Source organism: Theropithecus gelada, chromosome 9, assembly GCF_003255815.1.
Source record: "Theropithecus gelada isolate Dixy chromosome 9, Tgel_1.0, whole genome shotgun sequence".
NCBI classification, from domain to species: Eukaryota; Metazoa; Chordata; class Mammalia; order Primates; family Cercopithecidae; genus Theropithecus; species Theropithecus gelada.
The window spans coordinates 34,773,819-34,799,580 of NC_037677.1; the positions used below are offsets into that span (position 1 = coordinate 34,773,819).

The 25,762-nt window shown below is 40.2% G+C and overlaps 2 protein-coding genes across 8 annotated transcripts in view; one reads left to right on the plus strand and one right to left on the minus strand.

Moving 5' to 3' along the window:
• DCLRE1C (DNA cross-link repair 1C) overlaps positions 1-7,102 on the plus strand; it is a 57,852-nt gene extending 50,750 nt beyond the window's left edge. For both annotated transcript variants that reach the window (XM_025396311.1, XM_025396320.1), the window contains one exon: positions 5,346-7,102. In XM_025396311.1, the coding sequence (XP_025252096.1) occupies positions 5,346-5,447 (102 nt within the window). In that variant the 3' untranslated portion in view covers positions 5,448-7,102. The remainder of the gene's footprint in view (positions 1-5,345) is intronic.
• SUV39H2 (suppressor of variegation 3-9 homolog 2) lies at positions 41-25,300 on the minus strand. Of its 6 annotated transcripts, none has more exons than XM_025396321.1 (6): positions 25,145-25,300; positions 22,424-22,569; positions 7,149-7,820; positions 4,975-5,121; positions 3,400-3,529; positions 41-1,941 (listed from the first exon to the last, which is right to left on the minus strand). In XM_025396321.1, exons 1-6 carry the CDS (start codon positions 25,173-25,175, stop codon positions 1,835-1,837), a joined length of 1,233 nt encoding a protein of 410 aa, XP_025252106.1. In that variant the 5' UTR covers positions 25,176-25,300; the 3' UTR covers positions 41-1,834. The 6 variants fall into 6 exon arrangements, with proteins under 6 accessions (XP_025252106.1, XP_025252111.1, XP_025252112.1 ...); XM_025396326.1 differs by having other exon boundaries at positions 7,689-7,820; positions 25,145-25,280; XM_025396327.1 differs by having other exon boundaries at positions 7,689-7,820; positions 25,104-25,198.
• Between the last annotated feature and the right edge of the window lie 462 nt (positions 25,301-25,762).

Genomic DNA, 25,762 nt, shown 5'->3' on the forward strand with positions numbered 1-25,762 from the left:
TTCTGCAAAAAAAAACAAAAAAATTTTTTTTTTTTTTTTTGAGACGGAGTCTCACTGTGTCACCCAGGCTAGAGTGCAGTGGTGTGATCTTGGCTCACTGCAACCTCTGCCTCCTGGGTTCAAGTGATTCTCCTGCCTCAGCCTCCTGAGTAGTTGGGACTATAGGCGTGTGCCACCACGCCTGGCTAATTTTTGTATTTTCAGTAGAGACAGGGTTTCACCACGATGGCCAGGCTGGTCTTGAACTCCTGACCTCAGGTGATCCTCCTACCTCAGCTTCCCAAAGTGCTGGGATCACAGGTGTGAGCCACCACGCACGCCTGGCCCCCCATTCTGCAATTTTGGTTAACAGATTCTGAGGGTCCAAACATGTAAACAATTTATCCTATATATTATGAAAGAGTGAAGTTGTCATAGCAATATAATGAATAAAGTCTAGCTTCTCCCAAGAAAGAGCTAAAGATTAAGAAGTGCTGCATTCTTGAAGTTGGTTCAATTTTACCCAAGCTTATTTTAGGTAATTAAAGCCTGGAGCAATGAGCTTAGGTAAAATTAGGAATACTGAAAGCTAGATTTGCTGCATTTATCATTTTCGACAACACGATGAGAAATCTCAGAATCAGACATGAAAGCATAGTTTTTCCTGATTGAGATTCGACACTATGCTGGAACCCTCCCACCCCCTTACAAACTAATATATTCTATTTTAGTCTTTGTAGGTTGACTAATAAAAAGGTCTAATAATTCAGGCACACACTTTGGCCAAGTTTAGCTTTATCACATCTAAAAAAAATTCATGTATAAAACAAATATCAGTTCAAAAATATAGATTACTTTTTAAGAAGAACCTGCTGGAAATATAAAAATAATTAAATCTGGTGGAAAGGAACTGTTACACCTGCCTGAAATTGAGAGGCTGTAATGTTAATGTACATTACAGTATCATTAGGTACAGGTGCTCTCCAGGCAGCTTGTTTTACTGTTTAGACTGTTTAGACCGGAGGTACTCGACACAAATTTCCAATTCATGTTACTAAGAGGCGCCCTTAAAGTGCTCCATTCCCCTTGCTTGGTACTCCAAAAAACCGTCCTGGTCCCATTATCCTGTCCTTTCAAAGCAGCATAATGGCCAGCCATTCTGGACTTCTAGAGAGAGCTCTTCAGAGATTTTTCTTCTAGAAGATTAAGAAGTCTTTTAAGAATTACAGGTTCAGACATACACTCATCACAACAGTCTTGATTGCTTCAAAATATGAAATGAAGCTGAAATTAATTTTTACATTTAATTTTATACCTTAAATTTCTGTATCATTGAGATGCCAATGTTTTAATGAAAAAGTAGAAAACAGTATAAAATTCAGTATCACCTATTTGTCTCAAATACAAGTACAGTGAATATTAAACAGGAATGACAACAGAGTAGCAAAAACAGAACTGGTGGATTTGCCCAAATTAACTGTTTCTCCAAATTTGAGGTTTATGGCAAGCTGAATGTTTGATCTCTCAGCAATTGTTAATTACATTATCAGCTTAACACTTTCAAACACTACGGGAGGCATTTCTCTGTTCACATAGACTTAAGTACACATATACTAAGCTGTAAATAGTCTGCCTTCCATTAGTTTGGTCTCTAAGCACTATAGATATGTAGACTTCAAATCAATCTATGAGACCCAGTGACCCTCTCTTCAGAGGCATTTGGCAAATGTCTTGAAACATGAATTGTAAATTAACATAGGTACAATCTTGATAATAAGAGTCCCAAATATGTATTTTTAAAAATGTTAACATTGGGGGAAAAATTATAATCATCAGCTCTATTTCCTGAAAAAGTTCAGTTGAGGTAACCTCTGCAAGTCACAGCTCCACATTTACATACTGTTCTGACCCTCTTTTTGGCTGGGCTGTGGTCAATAGAATCTGAAGATATATCTCCAGAACCTGAAGACACAGAAAAAGAAATACAGAAAGAGAGTTAAGACAATTTAGAATAAATTTCAAATTTTCTATTATATTAGATTTTTTTTTTTTTTTTTTTTTCTTTGAGACGGAGTCTCGCTCTGTCACCCAGGCTGGAGTGCAGTGGCCGGATCTCAGCTCACTGCAAGCTCCGCCTCCCGGGTTCACACCATTCTCCTGCCTCAGCCTCCCGAGTAGCTGGGACTACAGGCGCCTGCCACCTCGCCCGGCTAAGCTTTTTTGTATTTTTTAGTAGAGACGGGGTTTCACTGTGTTAGCCAGGATGGTCTCGATCTCCTGACCTCGTGATCCGCCCGTCTCGGCCTCCCAAAGTGCTGGGATTACAGGCTTGAGCCACCGCGCCCGGCCATATTAGCTTTATTATCAGTGTTAGAGGGTACTTACATGGTCAAGACCCTTAGAGTAAGTTAACTCCCAAGGAAATGTAGTTAGTTCCCTTTGAAATATTTACAAATAAATGTTAATATTCAGATTCAAATCATAATGAATTGTCTTGAAAGGATGGTGCGGGTTAATAATAGGTAAAGTTTATGTTATTAGCCCATATTTGTGAGAAAGGATTTCTGAAATGATGAAACTTACTGGGAATATCTAATACACACTCATTTCACACAGTATATAAAAGCACAGTATGTAAGAGGTTAAGCAATGACAATATGTAAAGGCCGTCATTCTTAAAGAAAACATTTATACTGTCACAATAAAGCAAATAGAATTAAATGTTCTTTTTAAAAGCCAGGTTTAAGTAGGAGTAGAATAAATCTGTATGTGATTTAAATCATATTTTCTATCTTTTGAATATACATCTCTTAGTAAAAATTCAAAACTGTAGGCTTATATATTTTTTTTCCAGACAGAGTCTCTGTCGTCCAGGCTGGAGTGCAGTGGTGCTATTCACGTCTCAACTGTAGCTTCAACCTCCCTGTCTTAAGCCATCCTCCCACCTCAGCCTCCTGAGTAGCTGGGACTACAGGCACATGCTACCACACCCGGCTAGTTTTTTCATATTTTGTAGAGACAGGGTTTCGCCATGTTACCCAGGCTGGTCTTGAATTCCTGGGCTCAAGCCTAACGTGGTGGGATTATAGGCAGGAGCCACCATGCTTAGCCCACAGTTAAAAAAAAAAAAAAATACAAGTAGTACAGTATTAAGAAAAGATTCTATAATAAATAAATCAGTTTCCAAAATGGAAGTTCTGAGAAAACACGACGTAGAACCATTCCTCAGCTGAAGGTCAGGCAGACCTGGGTTGTAGTATTAGCTGTCGGATTAGCTTTGGACCTTAGGATGACCAACTTAGTGCTTCAACTTTTCATCTTTAGTATTAGTTTGCTTCAGATATCTAAGGTCTCTTCCTAGTCGGATTTGATTCTTCATATTGAAACTGACAACAAATAAACTGTACTTGAAAAGCATACCTTTCATTTGATAATCAAAAGTCAGCTCTTCTCCAGCATTTATCGTTCTCGTGGAAAACAATGCTATTCGGGGAAGACGAGTATCGAGGTTATCAATGAAAACATTGAACACCTGAAGATTTGGGTCACACTAAAAAGGAACATTAGAATCCATTTAAGTAAAAACGGTGTGAACAAGCCCTTCTACATGCCATATAAAATGTTTACTTTCCAAGAGATTTAAGTTCCACTGGAAATTAAGTTGCTTATTGCTTAGAGGTCTTTGAGGCATGCACATTTAAAAAGATTGTTTTCCCTTATAAAAATTTCAGACAAGTATAAAATAGAGAAAATAAGAAATCCCTATGTATCCACTATGCAGCTTCAACAATTAGTAACATGCTTGCCAATCTTAGTCATCTAGTCCCAAGTTTCTTTTTTTCCTGGAGAATTTCAATGCAAATCCCAGATTACATTATTATTTCACCTGTAACTATTTCAGTAAGGCATATACTTTAAAGAACTAGAATAACTGTGTTTAAAAAATCAAATCTGCACTACAGAAATCAAATGTTACACTGTATGGAGTTTCACTGCTTAAACTTTTGATCCAAACTCTTCAATGTTTTGAGAATACAACAGTAAAACTTATGGAATATGCAAGAAAGAAGATGTAGTGAGTCATACTAAGGAATCAAAACTGTGTAATGGTCTTTGGATAGAATATCTCTATTTTGAGACTATCTCGAATTTATCATTAAGAAAAAAATTCTTCAATGTTAATCAACAAACAAGGGACCAGAAGGTGTCTGCTAATCATACACTAATTTCTTACTATGAAATCCATCAAAAGTTTAACATGGTCTACCTTCCTTTATATGTTCAGCTATATAACTTTGTGAGACACACTATCCTTATTATCTACAAAATGAAGATAATGTCAACCTAACAAGCCTAATGTTATCCACTTAGTACTTAGTAGGTAACCCAAAATTATTAACTTCCCTAATTTTTGGAAATAGTTTTTATAGAGTCCAGAATTCTGCAGTTAAGTTCCAGCTATATTCTAAGTGTTTTCAGACATTAAAAGGCAAGGAAAAATACTAATTTATAATTTAGAAAAATAGCCCTACATAAATACTCTACAAATATTTAAATTTTATAAAAAGTTGTAACATGTTTACATTTTAAGAAAATACATTTACCTTAGTTTGTACATCCTAAAATTTAGTCGTGTTAACTTCCATTAAGACACAGTTCTGTGTAATTCTTGGACACTTTACCTCTTAATTGCTCTGCTCATTGTAATATGAAAATAATGCCTACCGTACAAAGTTACTAGAAAGTTTAAATGAAGTAACATATGTAAAGACTCTTGCAAAATACATGCTATTAATACTCGGTAGGCACCTCAATGTTTACTTTTCCTAGTACAGCAATAATACCATAACTTAACAGAAGCTGCCCTCATTATAAAATACGTATTTTGGAAATGTTAAAAGGATATGTAGTTTAAAGAGAATTATTTTTTAGCTATGGAAACTAGTACTAGGTTGAATTGTTAGTCGCGTCTAAAGTTTACGTATGTCTTCTTACGCTGTGATTCACAAAATGAGACACATTGCCGTATCGAGCCGCATCCACTGTGAATTCATCAGATTCATAGTCCAGATCAAAGAGATACGTGATTCCCTTGTTGTCATAGAACTGTCCCCGTCTTTCAGCTTCTTCACTTGTGATTACCTAAACAGAAAAAACTACAGTATATTACGTAGCTACTGAACTAAAGAAGCATTCATCTACATGTCTATTAATATGCAAATACCTACAAATATTTAAAAAGTAAGAAATTCGAGTGTCATCAAAGCAAACATTCACACTAGGAGTCAGATGGAAAGAGGTGGGAAAATGAGGGGAAGCAAAATGATAATGCAAAAGATTGATGACTTTTTTTTTTTTTTAAACAGGGTCTCACTCTGTCACTCAGGCTAGAATGCAGTGGTGCCATCATGACTCCCTGCATCCTTGAACTCCTGGGATCAAGTGATCTTCCTGCCTCAGCCTCCTGAATAGCTGGATCACAGGTACATACCACCATGCCCAACTAATGATTTAGTTTTTGTAGAGATGTGGGGTCTCACTCTGTTGCCCACACTGGTCTGGAACTCCTGGGCTCAAGTGAGCCTCCAGCCTTGACCTCCCAAAGTGCTGGGATTAACTGTACCCAGTTGATTTATGACTTTTTAAACAGGATTTGAGCAGTAAGTTGAAACACTGCATTACTTTCATTATAATTAGGATGTTCAAAAAGCTACAACCATAGCTCTCTACAGGACAAAATTGAAAGTTAAAGACTAAATCTGCAAGTATATGCTCTAAATTATGATCCAGACACATTTTTCCTGTAACTTATCTATATGCAGTTACAAATGGAAAATTGTTAAAAATACAGGGGAGAAGCTATGTTAACTTTGGAATGGAAGGTTTCGTTTTTGTAGAATACATTATTTTCATGCAATTCTGTAAGTCTAAGATCGTCATCCACAGTTCAGCTCTTAAGAACACAGTTTTATGACACGCTCAGCTTAAGAAACTGAAAGTGTCTAAAGTGCTTTATGTTACCAACCAAATTTGGCTGCTGCACTCATTAAGAATGCAACTTAAAAACTTCTGGTTAACAAAAAGAATAATTTGATTATGTAAGATCTTGTATACTGAATAATTTATAATAACCTACCACTGTCTAAAAGTATAAGAATCAAAACAGACACCTAGTTTAGTTTCAGAATTCTAGATGAACACAGATAATTATAGGTGACCCAATTCCAACTAAAAAATCCAGAGTTGACAACTCCGGATATGTAGCCATGCTCCTGTCTTTCTAGTCACAGCTCAACCTACCCTTCAGTTTGAAGCAGTGTGGTGTCATGGTGAAGACGACTGATTTTGGAGCTCTGAATGTTGGTTCTTATTACTATGTGACCTGTGTGACCTCGGGCAAGGTGTTCAATTTCTCTATAATAATGGACATAACAGTACTACCTCTCAAGAAAAAAAAAAACAAAAAAGAAATAGTACTACCTCACTGAGTTTTGGAGAGGATTAGTGAATTAATACATCAAGTGCTTAGAATAGTATGTGACACATGGCAAATACTTTTTACATTCATATATCTATACACATAGATATATGATTTGTATAAAAATAAATTTGCTAGTATTTGTATGGTAGTTTTGAGAATGGTCTTCACAATTCAAAAGTAAGTTACAGATGCACAGAGCCTAATTTTCTTACGGATGCAACAAATGCTTGTGTATATTTTACAATACTTACAAATATAGTATCTTCCATGTTGATCCAAAATAGAGTTCTGCCAACTACATTTAACCATATTTGGTCAAATAGATGAAGTAAATTAAAACTTTCAAGTTTCAAAGCAGCATGTGTTACATCTGAGTTTCTTCTTAGGACTTTTGGATAAAAACATTTGTCATATTTTAAATTTTACAAATGCTAGGTTTGACTACTAGGAATGTGTATTTGTTGAAAGATGACTATATCGATTTAACATATTGTTTTGTTCACATAAAAGTTTTTTATTTCTAAACATGCCAGTGAACTCTTCTCCTAAATCAGAAAATAAATTTCTACATATCTGCAAATGAAAATTTCAAAATGTACCAAGTATCTGTTACAGAGATAAAAAGGCAATTTTCCAAAAGTATAAACCTTACATGCCCATCATTTACTACGTGGCAAATTATACATACCTCTCCAACATATTCCATGACAAAACTCATTCTTTTAATCTTCACAAGGGTCTTCACACCCCAGCCACGTCCATTGCTAGTTCGAAAAATGCAAAGCGAATACTGTGTGCCTTTTTGTACAATCCTATTGGGACAATCAGGTCCACACTGACACCTTGAGTTGCATTCATAGATGGGAGTACCAGGTGGGATTTTAATTTGTTGGTTTTTATTATAAGCCAAAAGAACTCCAGCTTCAGCAGGACAACATTTTTGAAAGAAGCAATCTGTGCACGAACAACCAAAGGTAGCTTCATTGACTAAGCTGATTCCAGGAGCTGGTTTGTATTCGTTAATGTAATAGAAGTCTGAAGGTGGGCCCTCTAAATCAACAGTATTTTCAACAAATATCATTCCTTTATGATTCTTCCTTCTGTTGAGTTCATCTTGCCATCTCTGCAGAGCTATCCTTTGTTTAGCCTTCTTCACAATGTACTCAGCGATGGCAGGTTTCAAAGTTTTGTTATTGTTTTTCGGAGTTATTGCTTTGCCTTTCTTTACCTGAGATAAATAATTATGCTTGTCATTAGAGAATTGCTGAAGCAGTAACGGGCACTTCAGATTTTGCAAAGGTTCCCAAGTATTTGTAGAATCTGGCCATCCTTTCCATTTTACAAGATAATATTCCATATCCTTAAAATACAAAAGAAAATAAAATGCAAATCAGATGGCTATTTCCCAGTTTTACCGAAAATAATTAAAAATCTTCAAGAGTAAGGTATCCATTACCATTTTTATTACTAACAGTTCAGAACATGTAGTCACAGGTTCCTAACACATGAAGTATAAATCATACAAATAAAAATATTTTTCCTTATATTACATAAAATATGGAATTTAGATGTGGCATAACATATTTGATAAGAGGCTATAGAGTTTTACCTGGAAAAAGATGAAGGTACTGAAACTTATGACTATGTTACTAAATGGTGATGTAGGTTAAACCCAGATGTATTTATTTTGATCATGGAAATAGATGGTCTCAAAGCTAACTCTTTATGACCTAGGTTAGTGGCTTACTTGGCCAGCAATAGATTCAGGCATTCTTAATGTCCATAACTTAATATCATACACCAGACACGAGGGAACTCATTTCTCAACAGCATGGGCACACATTCTCTGGATGTTCTAGAGATGAACTGTCCAATACAGTTATAACTAGCCACATGTAGCTACTGAAAACTTGAAATGTAGCCAATCCAAATTGAGATATGCTTAAAATATAATACACACTAAGGCTGGGCACAGTGGCTCATGCCTGTAATCCTAGCACTTTGGGAGGCCAAGGTGGATGGATCGCTTGAGCCCAGGAGTTCGAGACCAGCCTGGGCAACATGGGAAAACCCCATCTTTACTAAAAACACAAAAATTAGCTGGGTGTGGTGGTGCGTGCCTGTTATCCCAGTACTAGGAAGGCTGAGGCACGAGAATCGCTTGAACCTGCGAGGCAGAGGTTGTAGTGAGCTGAGATTGCACCACTGCACTCCAGCCTGGGCGACACAGTGCAAGACTCCGTCTCAAACAAACAAAAAACAAAGCAAAAAAAATCACACTGAATTTTAAAGACTTAGTATTATACAAAAAAAAAAAAAAAAAAAGAACATTAAGTATCTCAACTTAAAATCTTGATTACAGGTTTAAATAATATTTGGATATATTGGATCAAATATATTCTTGAAAGCAATTTCAGCTGTTTCTTTTTACTTTGTTCAATGTGGTTAGTAGATGCTGAATGGCGTCTGCAGCTCGCATTACATTTCTATCGGACAGCTCTCTTCTAGAGAATGCTGATTCAGACTCAACCATGACTGGATGAGGTAGCAGGCACTTATGCCACCTAATAGCAACTATTCTAATTTATCCCTCACACTGTTGTTGGCCACAATGCCTTGGCAACAAGGCACCACGGTATCTTGTCTTTTCACTCCAGTGACTCTGTTTTCCTCCCTTAAGGTAAGGAAATGCCATGTTTAAGTTTCTTTTTAAAAAGGCAGTTAAGGCTTGACGCAGTGGCTCATGCCTGTAATACCAGCACTTTGGGAGGCCGAGGCGGGTGAATCACTTGAGGCCCGGAGTGCGAGACCAGCCTGGCCAACATGGCGAAACCCTCTCTACTAAAAATACAAAAAATTAGCCGGGTGTGGTGGCAGGCACCTGTAATCCCAGCTACTTGGGAGGCTGAGGCAGGAGAATCGCCTGAACCCAGGAGGAGGAGGTTGCAGTGAGCCAAGACTGTGAGTGAGCCACTGCGCTCCAGCCTGGGCAGAAGAGCGAGACTCCATGTTAAAAAAAAAAAAAAAAAAAAAAGTAAAAAATAAAAGATAAAAAACACACTTGTGTGTCTAATAAATTTTGAAGTGGTCTCAGTAATTTTTTTTTTTCTTCTGGAATAATATATAGCCACATGCCCAAGGGGTAACATTAGATCATAAAATGTCTTCTGAAATAAAAAGGGGATTAAACTGCATTGGACAGTTACATTATCATTTTAAGTCATAGATACTGAAAAATCTTGTTGAGATAACTGCTTTTCCCTGAGAATTTTAAGAAAGTTTTTATATGAAGTACAGATGTCCATGACAGTTGTTTTAACAGTTATAATGCATTAATGACTAAAGGTCTAAGCCATGTGATATCTGCCATGTTGCTGAGGCACAAATTGAGCTGAGGGACACCATGAGGCAGCTGTGCAGGAACCAGGCGCCCACCCAGGAGTGTGCTTATTTTATCCCCACTATCTGCATCTTAATGTTTTGTTTCATTATATTCTATTGAACAAGCAGTAATCCTTGTGAATTAAAAGAACTTTGCTTTCTTTTGAAAATTGGTCAAAAGTTTTTTTCTCTTAAAAAATGTGATTAAATAGTGTGCGGATATGCACAAAAACTGCATTCTGTGGAAATACATATTATGGTTCCAGGAAAAAAATAAAAGCTTTGATGTACATTTTAGTATTTGTCAAATTGAGCCCCATTAAGGCCTAAGGATTTCTTCCTCCTTTCAGGTGACCGCTACAATTCAGGATTGCTGTTGGCGGGTATCTGTTCACACTGTAGTAGATACGAGATCCAACTGGCAGCATCTAACTTTGCTACTCCCCTTAATTCTAAACATTTTAAATTTTTCAGATGCTAGAATAAAGCAATGCAACCCTAGTCCTCTTTTTCTTTTTTTGGCTACAGTTTTTCCTACCATAGCCCGGGTTATGCCAAATATTCCCAGTAAACAATGAAAGAAACAGAAATGGTGGCTTTAAGTCAATGGTTAAATCATCCAGGAACATCAAAAACACTGGCCACTGACGTTATTTCCAAAATAATTAATTGTATTTAATCTTACATGAATCACTTGCATTTTAAATGAACAAGTTTTATATGCTAATCACATTGGTACCTACTTGAATTTATGAACAGGAAATATGCTTATAAAACATGAATACGTATAGCAGACTAGTATAGAAATATTAGTAAGATTCTGTGTCAACTTGGTAGACTTATATTTTATAAGCATATTTTATTAAGATATTTCCACTTTGAAAAATAATTTTACACAGAAAACCACTTTAAGAAACAAATTCAATAAGCTAAAATGCCAAATAAAGGCCAAAACGTTCATAAGCTTATTATATCAGTATCTTATTCTGACATGTAATCAACTCTTGATTACCTATAGAAATGGAATCCCAGTGGCAAAAATGATCCATAAATCACTCCTATGTAATTTGGAATACATCATATGAATTTTTTCTTAATCACATTACCCAGCCGAGGCGGGTGAATCATGAGGTCAGGAGTTCAAGAACAGCCTGGCCAACATGGTGAAACCCCATTTCTAGTAAAAATACAAAAAATTAGCTGGGCATAGTGGCGGGCAGGTGCCTGTAATCCCAGCTACTTGGGAGGCTGAGGCAGGAGAATTGCTTGAACCTGGGAGGCGGAGGTTGCAGTAAGCCAAGATCACACCACTGCACTCCAGCCCAGCCCGAGTGACAGTGTGAGATCCTGTATCCAAAAAAAATAAAAGACATCTCCCCCAACTATCTTTGATGTCAGTTAGCCATTCCAGTATTTTAGTATCTATAATAAGTATATGAAAGTTTGGTCACTAGGGGGTATGGGGAAATATATTACTAGCCTTTAGGAGTAAAATCTCATAGGGAAAAGGCAGCAATAACGTGAAATAAGTAGCAACGTAAGACATTATCACCAGAATATAGAGGGAAATCAATACAGCTCAGACAGTAAGAAAAGGGAAGACAGAAAGCAGTACACACTACACTCTGAAGGAGTGAGAGCAGTGATTGAGTAGGGAACATGGCAGGGAAGATGAAAAACATGGGCAAAAGCTGAAAGCTAAGATTTGCATGAAGTATCAAAAAAATAGTGAAGAGATGGATCTGTCTAGCTTTAAGGTTCAGAATGTTGAAACAAGCTAAAACTTGTAATGGTAAGGCAAGAGCAAATTTTAGACAACCGTAACACTTACTTGGCTGAGACACTTGAACTTTACTGTAGGCCAGTGGTTCTTAAAGTTCTCAGAAACCATGGTGCCTCTGGGGGAGCTTCATGAAGTACATTTAACTCCATCTTGTTAGTTAGGAACAATTTTACAAATCTATTAATTGCCAAACCCATGGACTCTTCAACCCCCTCTTATTTGGCCTCTCTAAGGTAACAGCCACCACCTAACCATTTCTCAGACTTCCTTCTCGCTCCTCTGTATTTTCCTTGCTGAGACTGCTTCCCCTGCCCATCACTTACACAATGGAGACACTCAGGACCCTGTCTGGCACCCCTTTTCACATGAACATGTTTATCCCTTTGGAGAATCTGATGAAAGCAATGGACCTTTCTCTAACAAAAACCACATATAAAACATTTTGGGTAATTTCAGGATATTTAGATTCCAGGTTTAGAGAATTCCTACTATAAACGATCTCTTTGGACAACCTCATCACCCCATGGTTTTAACTATTAATTATATGCTGATGACTCTCCAAGTTTTATCTGTAGCCCAATATATCCAATAGCCTACCGGATGCTTCTTAAAGCAATCTAACCACACAGAACTCACCACTGTCCTTCCACATCAGATTATTTCTGTATTCCTCATCATGGTGAATCTTACCTGTCCACCTACTCACACAAGCCAGAAACCAGGTTATCTCAATTCCTTCTTCTCCTCAATCCAATCATCACCAAGTTTCTTTAGAGATGGACTTCTTCCTGTCGATCTCTATTTCTATAGCGTTAGTCACACCAGGCCCTCAATTCTTGCCTGCATTCTTACATTAATCTTCCAACTGGTTTCCCTATTCCAGACTTACAGCTTCAAACACTCTATCCTTCTTTACTATAGTTTTTTTGTAAAAACAAAAAATCCACAGAAGCAGTTACTGTTGTTTTTTGCTTAAAAACTGTTAATGGTTTCCACCCTGCCTAGGGAATGAAGTTCAAAGTTCCTCTTTTCAGAAAGCAAGTCACTCTGGAACTGTTTCCTAATGCGCCTCTGGCTCCATCTTTCATGATGGCCCCATTCACACAACACACACTAGCCACAATGAACAACATGCCAGGCCTTTTGATGCCTCTGCTGCTTTGTTCACAAACTTCTCCCTAATTAGGAGGGCCTTTCCCATTGGCATAATGAATGCTTGTCTCATCTTTTAAAACAGCGTAAATATCACCTCTTCTATGAAGTCTTTCCTGTCCCCATACCCAAGAACTGATCACCACCAACTCCTTTTTGTTCCAATTTCCAATTTAAACTCTAAGGTATTTGCGGGAAGGGATGGAATCTTATTCTTTATAGCCCCCAAATGAGCACAACTGCCCACCGTATTTTAGGCTGTGACTAAATGTTTCTGAATGTATAACAAAAAAATACGAATACCAAAGGGTATGCAATATACAAATCACAACACTAACTGTATGAATTCTTAAAGGAAATACAAGCTGATAAACTTGGAGGTAGCAATTCATGGTTTCTCAGTATTTGTCACCTGCTGTCTATAGCCAACAAGTGGCAGCAAACACCAAAACTTTAAAAGAAACATATGGGAAGACAAAGAACAAAAAAATGTGTCTTTCCACTAGCTAATTTTTTCTACCAATTTTGAAATAATCATCATATTCAATATCAGTGTTAAAATAACCTGAATCTGGCTGGGCACAGTGGCTCACTTTGGGAGGCTGAGGCAGGAGGATTGCTTGAGCCCAGGAGTTGGAGACCAGCCTGGACAATATAGTGAGACCTTGTCTCTACAAATTAGCAGCATGTGGTGGCACATGCCTGTGGTGGCACATTGCCTGTGGTTTCAGCTGCTCAGGAGGCCAAGATGGGAGGATCGCTTGAGCCTGGGATGTCAAGGCTGCAGTGAGCCAAGAACAGCCGCTACTACTCTCCAGCTTGGGCAACAGAGTGAGACCTTGTTTCTAAATAAATAACTGGAATTTGATTATGAAAACACACGGTTCCACAGGAGCATAGTCTGAGAACTATTATAGTCACGGAAAATCACTGAATTTTCATGCCAGTAAGAGTAGGAATTGTGACAGCCGGGTTAGAGACACAGAATTGAAAAAAGTGAGCCACATGACATTGTTAAAGTATTTTCTTAGAGCTCTGTTTTCCTGATCTCTCAAATACAGGTTGTAGTATAATGATTTCTATGTTATTCTAGTTCTTAACCACCCTAGGTTCAATCAGTGTTTTAGGAATATCAATCTACTGTCAGATGTGGACCAGTATTATTTTGTGCCATGCCGCACAGGGGTGGTTCTCGAAACACAAAAGTACCTGTATACTTTAAGAAACCAAAGCTATAGGCAATATTTATTGCTTAGCTTACTAAGCTATGTGCATGTCCATCAATGTGTACAGAGGATCTTGTTCTTCACTGAACTATCTTACATACTCGTATTGTCAGAAATTATTCTGTGTGAAGGGGTGATGTAGTAACAATAATGCTGCAGAAAAATCGCCTTGCATTGAGACTAAGTACTACTACAATTAACACCCTTTAAGTTCAACTTGACCCTTGACATGAATTTATAATAGTAACAACCTTTTGACTCCCCCCACAGAATTCTTTCCATTTCTCAAGTTGGCTATTTCAGACCTCCTCCACTTTGTTCAAGGTTCCCATCCCTACATCCTGTGTTATTTTCAGTGATGTATGACCTGTGTTCCTAATGCAAAGAGAAAATGGAAACCACCAGGCATTAACTGCCTTAACTTCCAGCCTTCCATGGCCATGGAGCTAGAGAGAAGGTGGATGCAGACATGAAAAGAGAGACGCACTTCCTTGGTCAATTCTTCTTGTCTCTTCAGTATCTCTGCTGGTTCTCACAAGCATTTAAACAGGCTCCATTTTTAAAAAGCAAAATAAAACTAAACCTCCTCTGAGATATAAACGCTTGTATATGTGGGGAATTTCTAAAAGACATATTAAGTTGCTAAGAATGAGAGACTGAAACTAGGTCACGGCGTAGATGTCAGTATCTGACCTTTTATAACATTCACTTTTTAAAACTACATGCATAGTATTTCCTCAAAATTAAAAAAAAAATACTATCACAATGGTCTTTTCAAAAAAACTTGAAAAAAATTATAAACACCCTTATACCCATGTAGCCCTCTCGTTTTCTTGAAAGCTACGATTCATGGAAGAATTGTCCATCCTACTTAACTCTACTTTCTCACCTCCAGTTAATTTTTTTTTTTTTTTTTTTTTTTTTGAGATGGAGTTTCACTCTTGTAGCCAGGCTGGAGTGCAATGGCGCGATCTCAGCTCACTGCAACCTCCACCTCCCAGATTAAAGCGATTCTCTTGCCTCAGCCTCCCGAGTAGCTGGGATTACAGACATGCACCACGTCCGGCTAATTTTGTAATTTTAGTAGAGACAGGGTTTCTCCATGTTGGTCAGGCTGAATCAAACTCCAGACCTCAGGTGATCCACCTGCCTCAGCCTCCCAAAGTGCTGGGATTACAGGCGTAAGCCACCGCATCCGGTCTGGTTCATTCTTTAATTCATTCCTTTGGCTCTTCTCAGAGGTGCTCTAAGGGAATGAGTGACCCTCCATTACTAAATCCAGTGGATTCTTTCCAGTTCTTTGACCTACTGTTTAATACTCTCCTGCTGACATCATCTTTTCCTCTGGTTCCCATGATTTACTCTTCCCATTTTCTTTCTTTCCTTTTTTTTTTTTTTTTTGGAGACCGAGTCTTGCTCTGTCATCAGGTTGGAGTGCAGTGGCACGAACTCGGCTCACTGCAACCTCCACCTCCTGGGTTCAAGTGATTCTCATGCCTCAGCTTCCCGAGCAGCTGGGATTACAGGCAAGCACCACCACACCAAGCTAATTTTTATATTTTGAGTAGAGATGGGGTTTCACCATGTTGGCCAGGATGATCTCAATCTCCTGACCTCATGATCCGCCTGCCTCGGCCTCCCAAAGTGCTGGGATTACAGGCGTGAGCCACTGCGCCCGGCCAACTCTTCCTATTTTCTGACTACCTCTCTTGCCAGTGTGTCTCAGTCTCTGACAGTCCTTCCTACGAGTGTCCCCACCTACTTCTCAGAGCTCATCCTCAGTCCTTGTTCTCTGTTCATATTTGCTTTGCTTGGGCTACTGCAATCGCCTCTTGCCACCCTCAACCCATTCAGGGCACAACAGCCAGAGTCATGTTTTCAACACATACATCTCAGCACACCGCTCCCCTGCTTAAAACTACTAAATGGTACTCTACGCCCTTAAGAGGAAGTCCAAAATCCTGTCCTCAGCCTATGAGGAGCAGCACTCTCTGGGGCCTGCCCATCCCGCCAGCCTCATCGCGCTCCCTCCTACTTGCTCTGTTCCACTCATATCCTCTATTCCTTGAAGGCCCTCTTTCTACTCCTTGAAGTCAGGTTGTCTTCTGCCTCGAAATCCCTCCCACGTATCCCTTTCTTCCTTTAGTACTAAGTTGAAACATCAGTTCCTCAGGGATACCTGCCCAGTCTCTCCAGGATAAGTGAGATCCTTCTGTCACATCAACACTTACCTCAACTACAGTAAGTACTTTGTCCAACTGCATTTAAGGTATTTCTACTCTCACTGAAAAATAAACTCCAAAGTATCAGGGACCATACCCTCATATCACTCATTGCTCAGATTCCCAATTCCTAGTGCAGGACATGGTAGATGGCCAGTAAATATTAGCTGAGTTCATGAATAGGAAACTGCATCCACTCCCAAGGCTTCCCTCTCTATCTTTTTGCCAATTACTTTAGGATCTATGTTTCTAGTTAGATCTCACTATTGATTTGAGCCCCACTTCCAGTTGGTTTAAGTCCCACTTAAAATGTCCTCAAGAAAGTACATTTTGAAAGTACTCAAGAAAGTTGAGTACATTTTAAGTAGAATTTAAACCCACCAGAAATGGGTCCCCAAGCCCAATCTAGTTCCTACTCCTGTATTCCTGGGGAACAGTAACATTGTCTAAACCACTGCCCAAGTCAGAAACCTGTATTTTCCCTAGACCTGGCACCCTCACTGCCATACCCCCACCCAACCCTGTGACCACAAGCCACAGACATACATTTTACATCCTTATTTTTTAAAAAAGAACAGAAGAACCGCACACCTACTTTTCCTTAACATCATTAATACTTTAGTCCAAGCACCACTGTTTCTGGCCTGGTTACTATGACAGCCATTCAGAACATGCAGCCGTGCACGTGTTATCCCCCTCTCTATCAATCCCCTTTCTTTTTTGCAGAGAGAAAATTCTCTCAATTACAAACCTGATGTGTCACTCTCTTTAGAACCTGCCAACTAACTCCCCATTGCCTTAGGATGGCTGAAAAGTCCTTCATTCACCTCTCATTCTTTCCCACGTCCATCTACTATCACCTCATTCTCCAGACAGAAGCCACAGACAATTACAATGCTCATCTTTGGACAGGCTCCAATTGGACATCACTTCTGGGAAGCTTTCTGTGACCTATCCAAGGTGCACCTCCCACAGATCTTGTAATGATGTGTGCCACAGCACTTTTTATACATCTACACTGCAACGGGCTATTTGTCAAACTTTCTCACTAGGCTGTGAGTTCTTTATAGTGAGGGAGTTTCTTATTAATCTTTTGATTCCCAGTGCCTAACACAATGCCTGGCAAACAGAAGAAACTCAAATAATTGTTGAGTAAGTCTACGAGAAAAACAAACAGGAGACACGAGTCAACAGAATGCTGCTATCATCTAAGCATGAAGCCAGGAAGGCCTAGTCTAATAGTGAATGTATGCCCTAGAAACATGACCGAAGCAAAAGACAATTCAATTCAATGACCACGGACTAAACACCCGTTCTGTACCGGGACTACAATGAGACAGTCCTGGCCCTCAAATGGTGGATGATTTAGCAGGGAAGATCTGATACAAATAAGACCATAAAGTGTTACAAGTTCTAGAATAATGGCAAGAATGGTGCTTTGTAAATCCTGAACATAAATCAACTAATTTTGTTGGAGGTGAGAAACGGCAGGTGGTTCTACAATAGGTGGTGACCTTTGCACTGAACTGTGCAGGCTGTGTAGGATTTTGCGAAGCAGGGAAGAGAAATGGTAGTATTCTGAAGAGGGAATTAGATAAGGAAAGGGGACACAAAAGTGCATATGTTCAAGGCATTAGAATGCAAGCTGTGTCTGTTTTTGAGCTATGTTTTCAATGCTTAGAACAGTACCTAGCTCATAAAGGTGCTCAGTACATCTTAGCTAAATGAAATAATCTATAAATATTTCCATTTCAGAAAATAGGATAGATGACAAGAGATGAGGCTGGAAAGGCGGCGGGTAGCCAGATGACAAAAAACCTTGGTCCTATGCTAACGTGTCTCAGATGAGACTGGTAAACAGGGAACCATGAAAAGGTCTAAAGCAAGGCTTGAATGCAATCAGAGCTAGGTTTAAGGAACAACTATAATGGCATGGTGGAATATGGTACTGAGACAGTGTCTTTCATGAGCTAAGTGGAGGTGGCCACACAAGAAAAGGACAAGGTCATAAGATCCTTCACCTACTCTGAATTTGTAAAAGAAAAAGAGAAAGAGAAGAAAAAAGGCAGAGGTATGCTGAACTAATGCTGGCTTAGAGATTCAATATCTATGCCAGGCAGAAGAAATGGGGGATGTATGTGGGGTACTGAGGACATAAGCGAGCAAAGGAAGGTCACTTATTCCGAAGCAAGAAAAGAGATGAACTGATGAGAAAGACTAAGGAGAAACTAAACAGCAAAAGTGATCTGAAACTGAACTATGAAACTCAGGATTCTGTACAAGAATCTTGGTAGCTCCCTTAATGTAAGCACAGACCCGTAAGTAACTATTACTAATTCTCTCTGTGAAAGTACAGCAGGAATGAACAGGAAAGGACAAAGAGACAGAGATAACATAATATGATAACCCATTAGATTTAGAGGGTAAAAAGAAATGAAGAATTAAAGATATATGCAATCATTAGGTTAGGTAAGTGGGAGAATTACGTTTCCGTTAACCAAGATAGGGAACACTAGTGCAAAACGCAGGTATGAAGGAGGAAAACAGGTGCCGTTTTGAATGTGAACTTGGATACCTGTAGGGTATCCAGTTCGAAATGAAGCCCAGAAAGGGTTCAAGGCCTCAGAAAGATTGAATGATGATGAGCCAAACACATACAAGTAGAAACCACTGGGAAAGAGGCTGCCTACAGAGCAACTACAAGGTGAGCAGAGGGCCAAGAACAGAGCCTTTAAGACTATCAACGTTTCAGAGGAGGGAGGGATAAGAGATAGTAAAGAAGGTTCATAAAGAACAGTAAGAAAAACAGGTGGAAAAGAAGTAGGAATAGAGGTAACAATAATCACAGTAAACGCTCATATAGTATAATTACTATGCCGGCCTTTGTTCCACGCATTCTATCTATATTAACTCATTTAATGCTAGTAACACCCTGTGAGAATGGTACAATAATGATCCTTGTTTCAAAGATGAAGAAAATGAAAGAAAGGCTAAGTAACTTGCTGAAGATCACACAACTTGTAAAAGAGGTAAACTTTAAACCTAGACAATCTCTCCAAAGATGAGAGTTTCAAAGAGGAAAAGGTAGCCAATGGTGTTAAATGGGGAAAAGTTGAATAAGATGCAAGGTCTTCAAATCTGACATCTAAAAGAGTTACTGAGGGGCAAAAATCAGAATAAGGTGGGTTAAAAAGCTAATGGGAAGTGGACAGACACCTCACAGAATGGGAGAAAATTTTTGCAAATCACATACTAATAAGAGATTTGTATCCAGACTATGTGAAGAATGATTACAAGAATGTTTTAAACAGACAATCCACTTTTTAAAATGCACAAAGGATCTGAACAGACATTTCTCCAAAGATATACAAATGGCCAATAAGCACAGGAGAAGATGCTCAGTATCATTAGTCAGAGAAATACAAATCAAAACCACAATGAGATACCACTTCAAACCCACTAGGACAACTATCATCAAAAAGTCAGATAACATCATGTATTTGCCAGGATGTGAAGAACTGAAACTCTCATACACTGCTGGTGGAAACGTAAAATGCAGTGCTTTGGAAAAGTCTGGCAGTTCCTCAAACAGTTAAACACAGAGTCACCATATGACCCAGCAATTCTACTCCTTGGTATATACCCAAGAACCATGAAAACTTATGTCCACACAGAACCCTGTAGACGAATGTTCAGAACAGCATTATTTATAATAGTCCCAAAATGGAAACAACTCAAGATGTCCACGAAGTGATGAATAAATTACATGTGCTATATCCATACAATGAAATATTATTTGGCAATAAGACGGAATGAAATACTGATATATTTTACAACATGGATGAACCTTGAAAACATGCTGAAAGGGGCCAATCACAAAGGACCACATATGGTATGACTCCTTTTATATGAAATGTCCAAATACGCAAATGGACAGACAGATGTAGTGGTTGCCTAGGGCTGGAGGTAGAAGGGTAATTGAGGAAATCTGGGGTAAGGGGTGGTAGCTAAGGGGTTTAGTGTTTCTTTTTGGGATAACGAAAAGTGTTCTAAAACTGACTCCTAAAGTACACTAGAAAATTTGTGGGTTTTTTTTTTTTTTTTTTTTTTTGAGACTGAGTCTTGCTCTGTCGCCCACGCTGGAGTGCAGTGGCATGATCTCAACTCACTGCAACCTCCACCTCTGGAGTTCAAGCAATTCTCCTGCCTCAGCCTCCTGAGTAGCTGGGATTACAGGGGCCCGCCACCATACCTGGCTAATTTTTGTATTTTTAGTAGAGACAGGGTTTTACTATGTTGGCCAGGCTGGTTTCGAACTCCTGACCTCGAGTGATCTGCCTGCCTTGGCCTCCCAAAGTGCTAGGATTACAGGCATGAGTCATTGTGCCCGGTTTAAAAAATTTGAATTGTACACTTTAAATAGGTGAGTTGTATAACAGCATGTGAATTATATCTCAACAAAACCGTTAAAAAAGTCAATGGGACATGCAGTAGTAGAAAAAGACAAACACTTGCATGAGTGGAGAGGCAAGGCCAAAGAAGATTCTTTGAAGGTTAGGGAAGATCTGAATATGTTTACTGACTGAGATATATCTGTAAAAAAAGAGAGCTTGATATAAACAAGACACCAGAGAAGAAAAAAAAAATGCAGCAGGGTGCAGTGGCTCACACCTGTAATACCAGCACTTTGGAAGGCTAAGGTGGGCAAATCATGAGGTCAGGAGTTTGAGACCAGCCTGGTCAACATGGTGAAACCCCAACTCTACTAAAAAGTACAAAAATTAGCCGGGCATGGTGGCAAGTACCTGTGATCCCAGCTACTCAGGAGGCTGAGACAGGAGAATCGCTGGAACCCAGGAGGTGGAGGTTGCAGTGAGCCAAGATCACACCACTGCACTCCAGCTTGGGCGACAAGAGCGAGACTCCGGGTCTTTTTTTTAAAAAAAAAAAAAAAAAAAAAAAGAAAGTCCTAGAAGGGGTAGATAGGAAGAAAAAAGAAAAATGGTGACACCTCTGGAAGTAAGAATAAGTGAACAGCTGGCGGTGAAGGTAAGTTGAGAGTTTACACATGAAGGATCCTATTTTTCATTGAGGTAGGAGGTCTTCAGCAGAAAACAAGAAATGGGTAGAGTAAGAAACCCAGAAAAGTAATACAAGTTGGAAAACCTGCTGACAAGAATGGGAAAAGCAAGCAAGATTAAAAGCTCATCAGGTAGAACTGAGCAGTGTGAGAACAGAAATAAGTTATAATGGGGCTGATATGCATGACTGTATAATATGCTCAGCTGGATTGGTCAGTCCATAGGTTGTAAACTGAGATGGCAGATGACTGGGGCTGTTTCAGGGGCTGAAGGATGCTGAGAGTGCCAGTGAAATGCACAAGCATAAGATCCCACTGAGCGGGGAAGGCAGTGATACTAAAGGAACTTGAAAGAATGGGATTTAGTGACTGATTCAATATAGAAGATGAAGGAGGAAAACAAAGACTTAAACAGGATTCCCAATTCACTTATCAATAGAATTGGTAGATTAATGACCAAAACAGTTCTTGGAAAGAGAGGTAGGCTATAGACAGATGAATTACTCAAAAATATAAAGTTTAGATCAAAATATCTTTAGAGAACAACTCTGCCATTTTTTAAGAGCAATAAAGGCAGGCTTAGAGAAGTGAAACGAGTTTGCTTAAGTTCTAAGGTACTAAACAAAAGCTGGAAATGACTTCGTAATCCAGGCCATTCTGTTATAACCTAGAACCTGACTAAATCTGGAGTTTGACAGGATGGCAGGAAATGCAAATGGTGATGTTCTTGAGATTCAATAACACTAAAATTGGTTTGAAACGGTAGGTTCATTTCAGGTGATAGTGGGGAAATATGATCCAGGAACAAAACGAAAGACAATTGGAGATCAAACATTTGCTCTGGTAACCCACACGGAGATAATCAAGAGTTGGATGTAGAGTGATATGAGCACTAATACGAGCACTAAAATATTCTAATGCAAGAACATTGTAAGCTTCAAAATCCTCTCAATGCTATTTGGCAACACAGATGACAGGACACATAAATTTATTATGGCTTAGAATTTTTTAAACATTAAGAAGAGCTTTTCTTACTTTTAAGGTTCTTTTTTCGTTACAGAAATATGAAATACTGAAGTCTGATTAGGTCTCTTGTAAGGGGCTAGACATTTGCCTTACCTTTACTACCTTGTAGTCACACAAGTATTCCACCTCATAATTGTTTAGATTCCTTTTGGTGATTCCAATCGATTTACATGTGAGCTTTTCTTTTCTACATAATTCCTGAAGAGTATCAAGTGAAACTAGGCAAGGCACACACCAAGCTACAATAAGAAAATAGAATTCTTTACTAATGAAATAGCTATTCAATTAAAATAAAAAAGAGAAAAACCCTCTATTCCCCAACTTTCAACTGGCAATTTTAGACTAAAAATTCCTATGACAAGAAACCAATTATGCATCTTCAAGAAAAAGTTAAACATTAAGGAACTATTTCGTTAAATTGGTGTTCTTGGATTTTCTCATGGATTTCTACTCCACTATGTTTAACTGACATCAGTTGATTTCCATTAAGTCACTCGAAAATGTTTCATGTCTGTAAGCTTTTTAAAAATTATATGCAGCTGCAGGTCAACAGAGGTAGTGTTTCTTACTTTCATTGTATTCTACATAGGCTATCATCACTATTTTAATAAAATGTAAATCTCTAGGACACTTATTCTTAAAAACACATCTAAAATATACTTTAAAACAACATTATAATTCGTTAACACATAACTCATTTTTTTTAACTGGACAAAACGAACTGAAATCTAATTAAAATATATTTCTATGTTACAAACTCATATGTTAGTTTTCTCTTTGAAATGTTGCATGAAGCTTTAATTCCACTTATTATTTTACCCATACTGCAATATATTATCACCAAGGTGAATAAACTCGAGTTATTAAAAAAATGGAGAGTATATTGATATTTTGTAATACTTATTGACTGTATTGTTTTTAAAGCCAAACTTTTAAAACGGTGTTCAATTTACATAAGCCATGTACTAAACTCAAAGAAAATTAGACATACTTATCATCAACCCTCCAGAAGCCAGAAACTAATTGTGTTCCAGAAGATTTGACCCTCAAATTTCTGTAAGTAGCATGTTACCACACTGAATTTAAAGTGTAAATTAACAAACACGTTTAGGAAAATGGAACAAACTTGGTGTTAGGGCTAGTGTCATGGTAAGCACTAGACAGGATCAAAAGTCCTCTGCCCTACCCATCGCTCAGCCACCGAGCTATGTGACTTTAATGAGGTCTCAATCTGTCTGGCTGTCACATTCACTGGAAAAAAATGGAGAAAACTGGTGTTACCAAACAAAATCTATCAGTAAACTCAAGCTTTACTTGGTAGCTCTCCAAGGTAGTTGCGATCACCTTTTATGTTTTGAGGTAATTTCAGGAAAGGGAGAACACTTGTTAGCGGCAATAACTTTTCCTGCACCCTTTCCTCATCCTCCCCACCTCACACAGAGACTTCATTGTCAGAAACCCTTAAGCATAATTTCCACCATCTCACTGGCTGCAAACGACTCCATCCTAAAGCAGTAAAGAGAAAGGTATTTTCCTCCAGAAAACGTGGGGGAAGAGGCCGATTGCTTTGGAGTGGTCGTTTGGGGGTAGGACAGTGATAGGAGAGAAATGACCCCGTAAGTCCCTTCCATCTAAAAAAACTAGAGGACGTTTTGTGTTAAGCTGACCTCACTAAGGGGATCACGTATAAAGGTGGTTCCTCTTGAGTATCTACCCAAGGTGTGTTTGTGTGCTTTTCCTAAACATTTTTATCTAGTTGAGGATTCAAAACACAACCCGCAAAGGAAATGCTCTTCGAGAATTTAAACAAAAAAAAAGTGAACATGAAAAACTGCAAACACGTGGTTAAAAAAAAAGCAAAACGACAATCTCTCAAGTCTCCAGTAATGTAGAAAAATATTTCACTGACAAAATTAAATAGTTCATGACCACCACAAACACCTTCCGCTAGCTTAGTTCACAGTAACCCCTGACATTCTCCAAGGAAGAAAAACTCGGGGATAATGAGGTCATAATCCAAGTGGAGAGGAGGCGAGCTTGAAAACACCTTTACATTCCAGAACGCACGGAAAAGTTTCAGGCTCTCAAAGCGTGCGCGACACCAACACCCCCCGACGCCCACACCCACGCGCGCTCGGTGCCCAATTCCCCAGCGTCCACAGAAATAACACCAAGCTCCCGGTGGGTGGAAGAGTTACCGTAAGCCAGAGGCTGCAACCTCAAATACCCACTTTCTGGGCGACTCTCCAACGAGGCACTCAACCTCCTAGCGTGTCCGCCTTGTGGGGGGGGGGGGTTCCTCGGTTATCCCCTTAGCACACAGGCGCCCCGATTTCCTCTCCCCCTCTGATATTAAGGTCATGTTCACGCCGGCGGGCGTCGCTTCCCGCCTCCCACTTCAAAGGCCCGGGCGCATGCCGCACGCCGCGCTCGAACCACCACAAAGGAGCCAGTCGCAGCCGGGCCCCCGGGATCTCCAGCCGGGGACCGCCGGGGAGCGGCCCCGACCCCCGAAGCCACCACGGGAGACGCCAAGGGGGCCGGGCCGAGCGGGCGGAGAGGCCACGCTCCGCAGCCGAAGCGCCCCGGGCTCGCGCGGTGCCCACCTCCGCGGCGGGAGCCGGCCGGGCAGGGAGGCGGGTCAGCGGCCTGGGGGAGGGTAGGCGCCCGCAGCGTGCGTCCCGGAGTCGGGGGCGCGGCGGCCGGGGAACCGCCACGTCGCCGTCTGGCTGGCCCGCGGGACGGCCCTGCCGCCCGGGCCTTGGGAGCTTGCCTGGGAACGGGGAGGGCGAGGGGGCCGCGCTCCAGCCTCACCTCCTCGCGCCTCGGCCCCGACCGCCGCCATCTTGTGGAGCTTTCATTCAAACTGGCGCGGTCTGACGGGATAGCTCAGCTGGCCCTACGCCCCGCCCCTGGCCGGCCCGCGCGGGACTTGGGGGCCGGGGCTTGTGGGGGGGATGGAACCCGCACGGCGTCCTGACGTCACTGGCGGCCGACCCCCCGCCGCGGCGGTCAGCGCGCCTGCGCCCCAAGGGTAGGCCCGGCCCCAAACGCGAGGAGCCGAACGGGGCGGAGCGAGCGCGTGTGCTGTGGGATGCTCTGCGGTGTCCGGCGCCCATACCCTGCGCCAGGCCCGTTTGGCGCATTCACTCGGGAGGACGTCGGCCAGGGACGCTGCCTTTCGGGTCCGGTTCCGCAGCCACCGCAGCTCGGCGGGCCATGGTTAGGCTCCCCCCGACCCCACTTCCCTAGAGCACCGGGCCTCGGAAGCGGCCGCACATGGGCACGGCTGGAGAGGTTCCGCTGGCTTGGTGCAGTCGCCGGGATTCCGACTGGTTGGTGTGGGGTGTGGCCTGTGCTGCCCAGCTCCCAGCTGATCCTAATGTGCGGCACAGCTGAAACCGCCGGTCTCCATCAGTGCTTCTCACACTT

Bases quoted from the DNA above. Each gene is read 5' to 3' on its own strand.
- SUV39H2 (XM_025396321.1), bottom strand. From the start codon at position 25,175: ATGGCGGCGGTCGGGGCCGAGGCGCGAGGAG. The intron at 22,570-25,144 runs GTGAGGCTGGAG...TTCTTATTGTAG, and splicing joins CGGGGCCGAGGCGCGAGGAG to CTTGGTGTGTGCCTTGCCTA. The intron at 7,821-22,423 runs GTAAGGCAAATG...TTGTATTTTAAG, and splicing joins GTGACTACAAGGTAGTAAAG to GATATGGAATATTATCTTGT.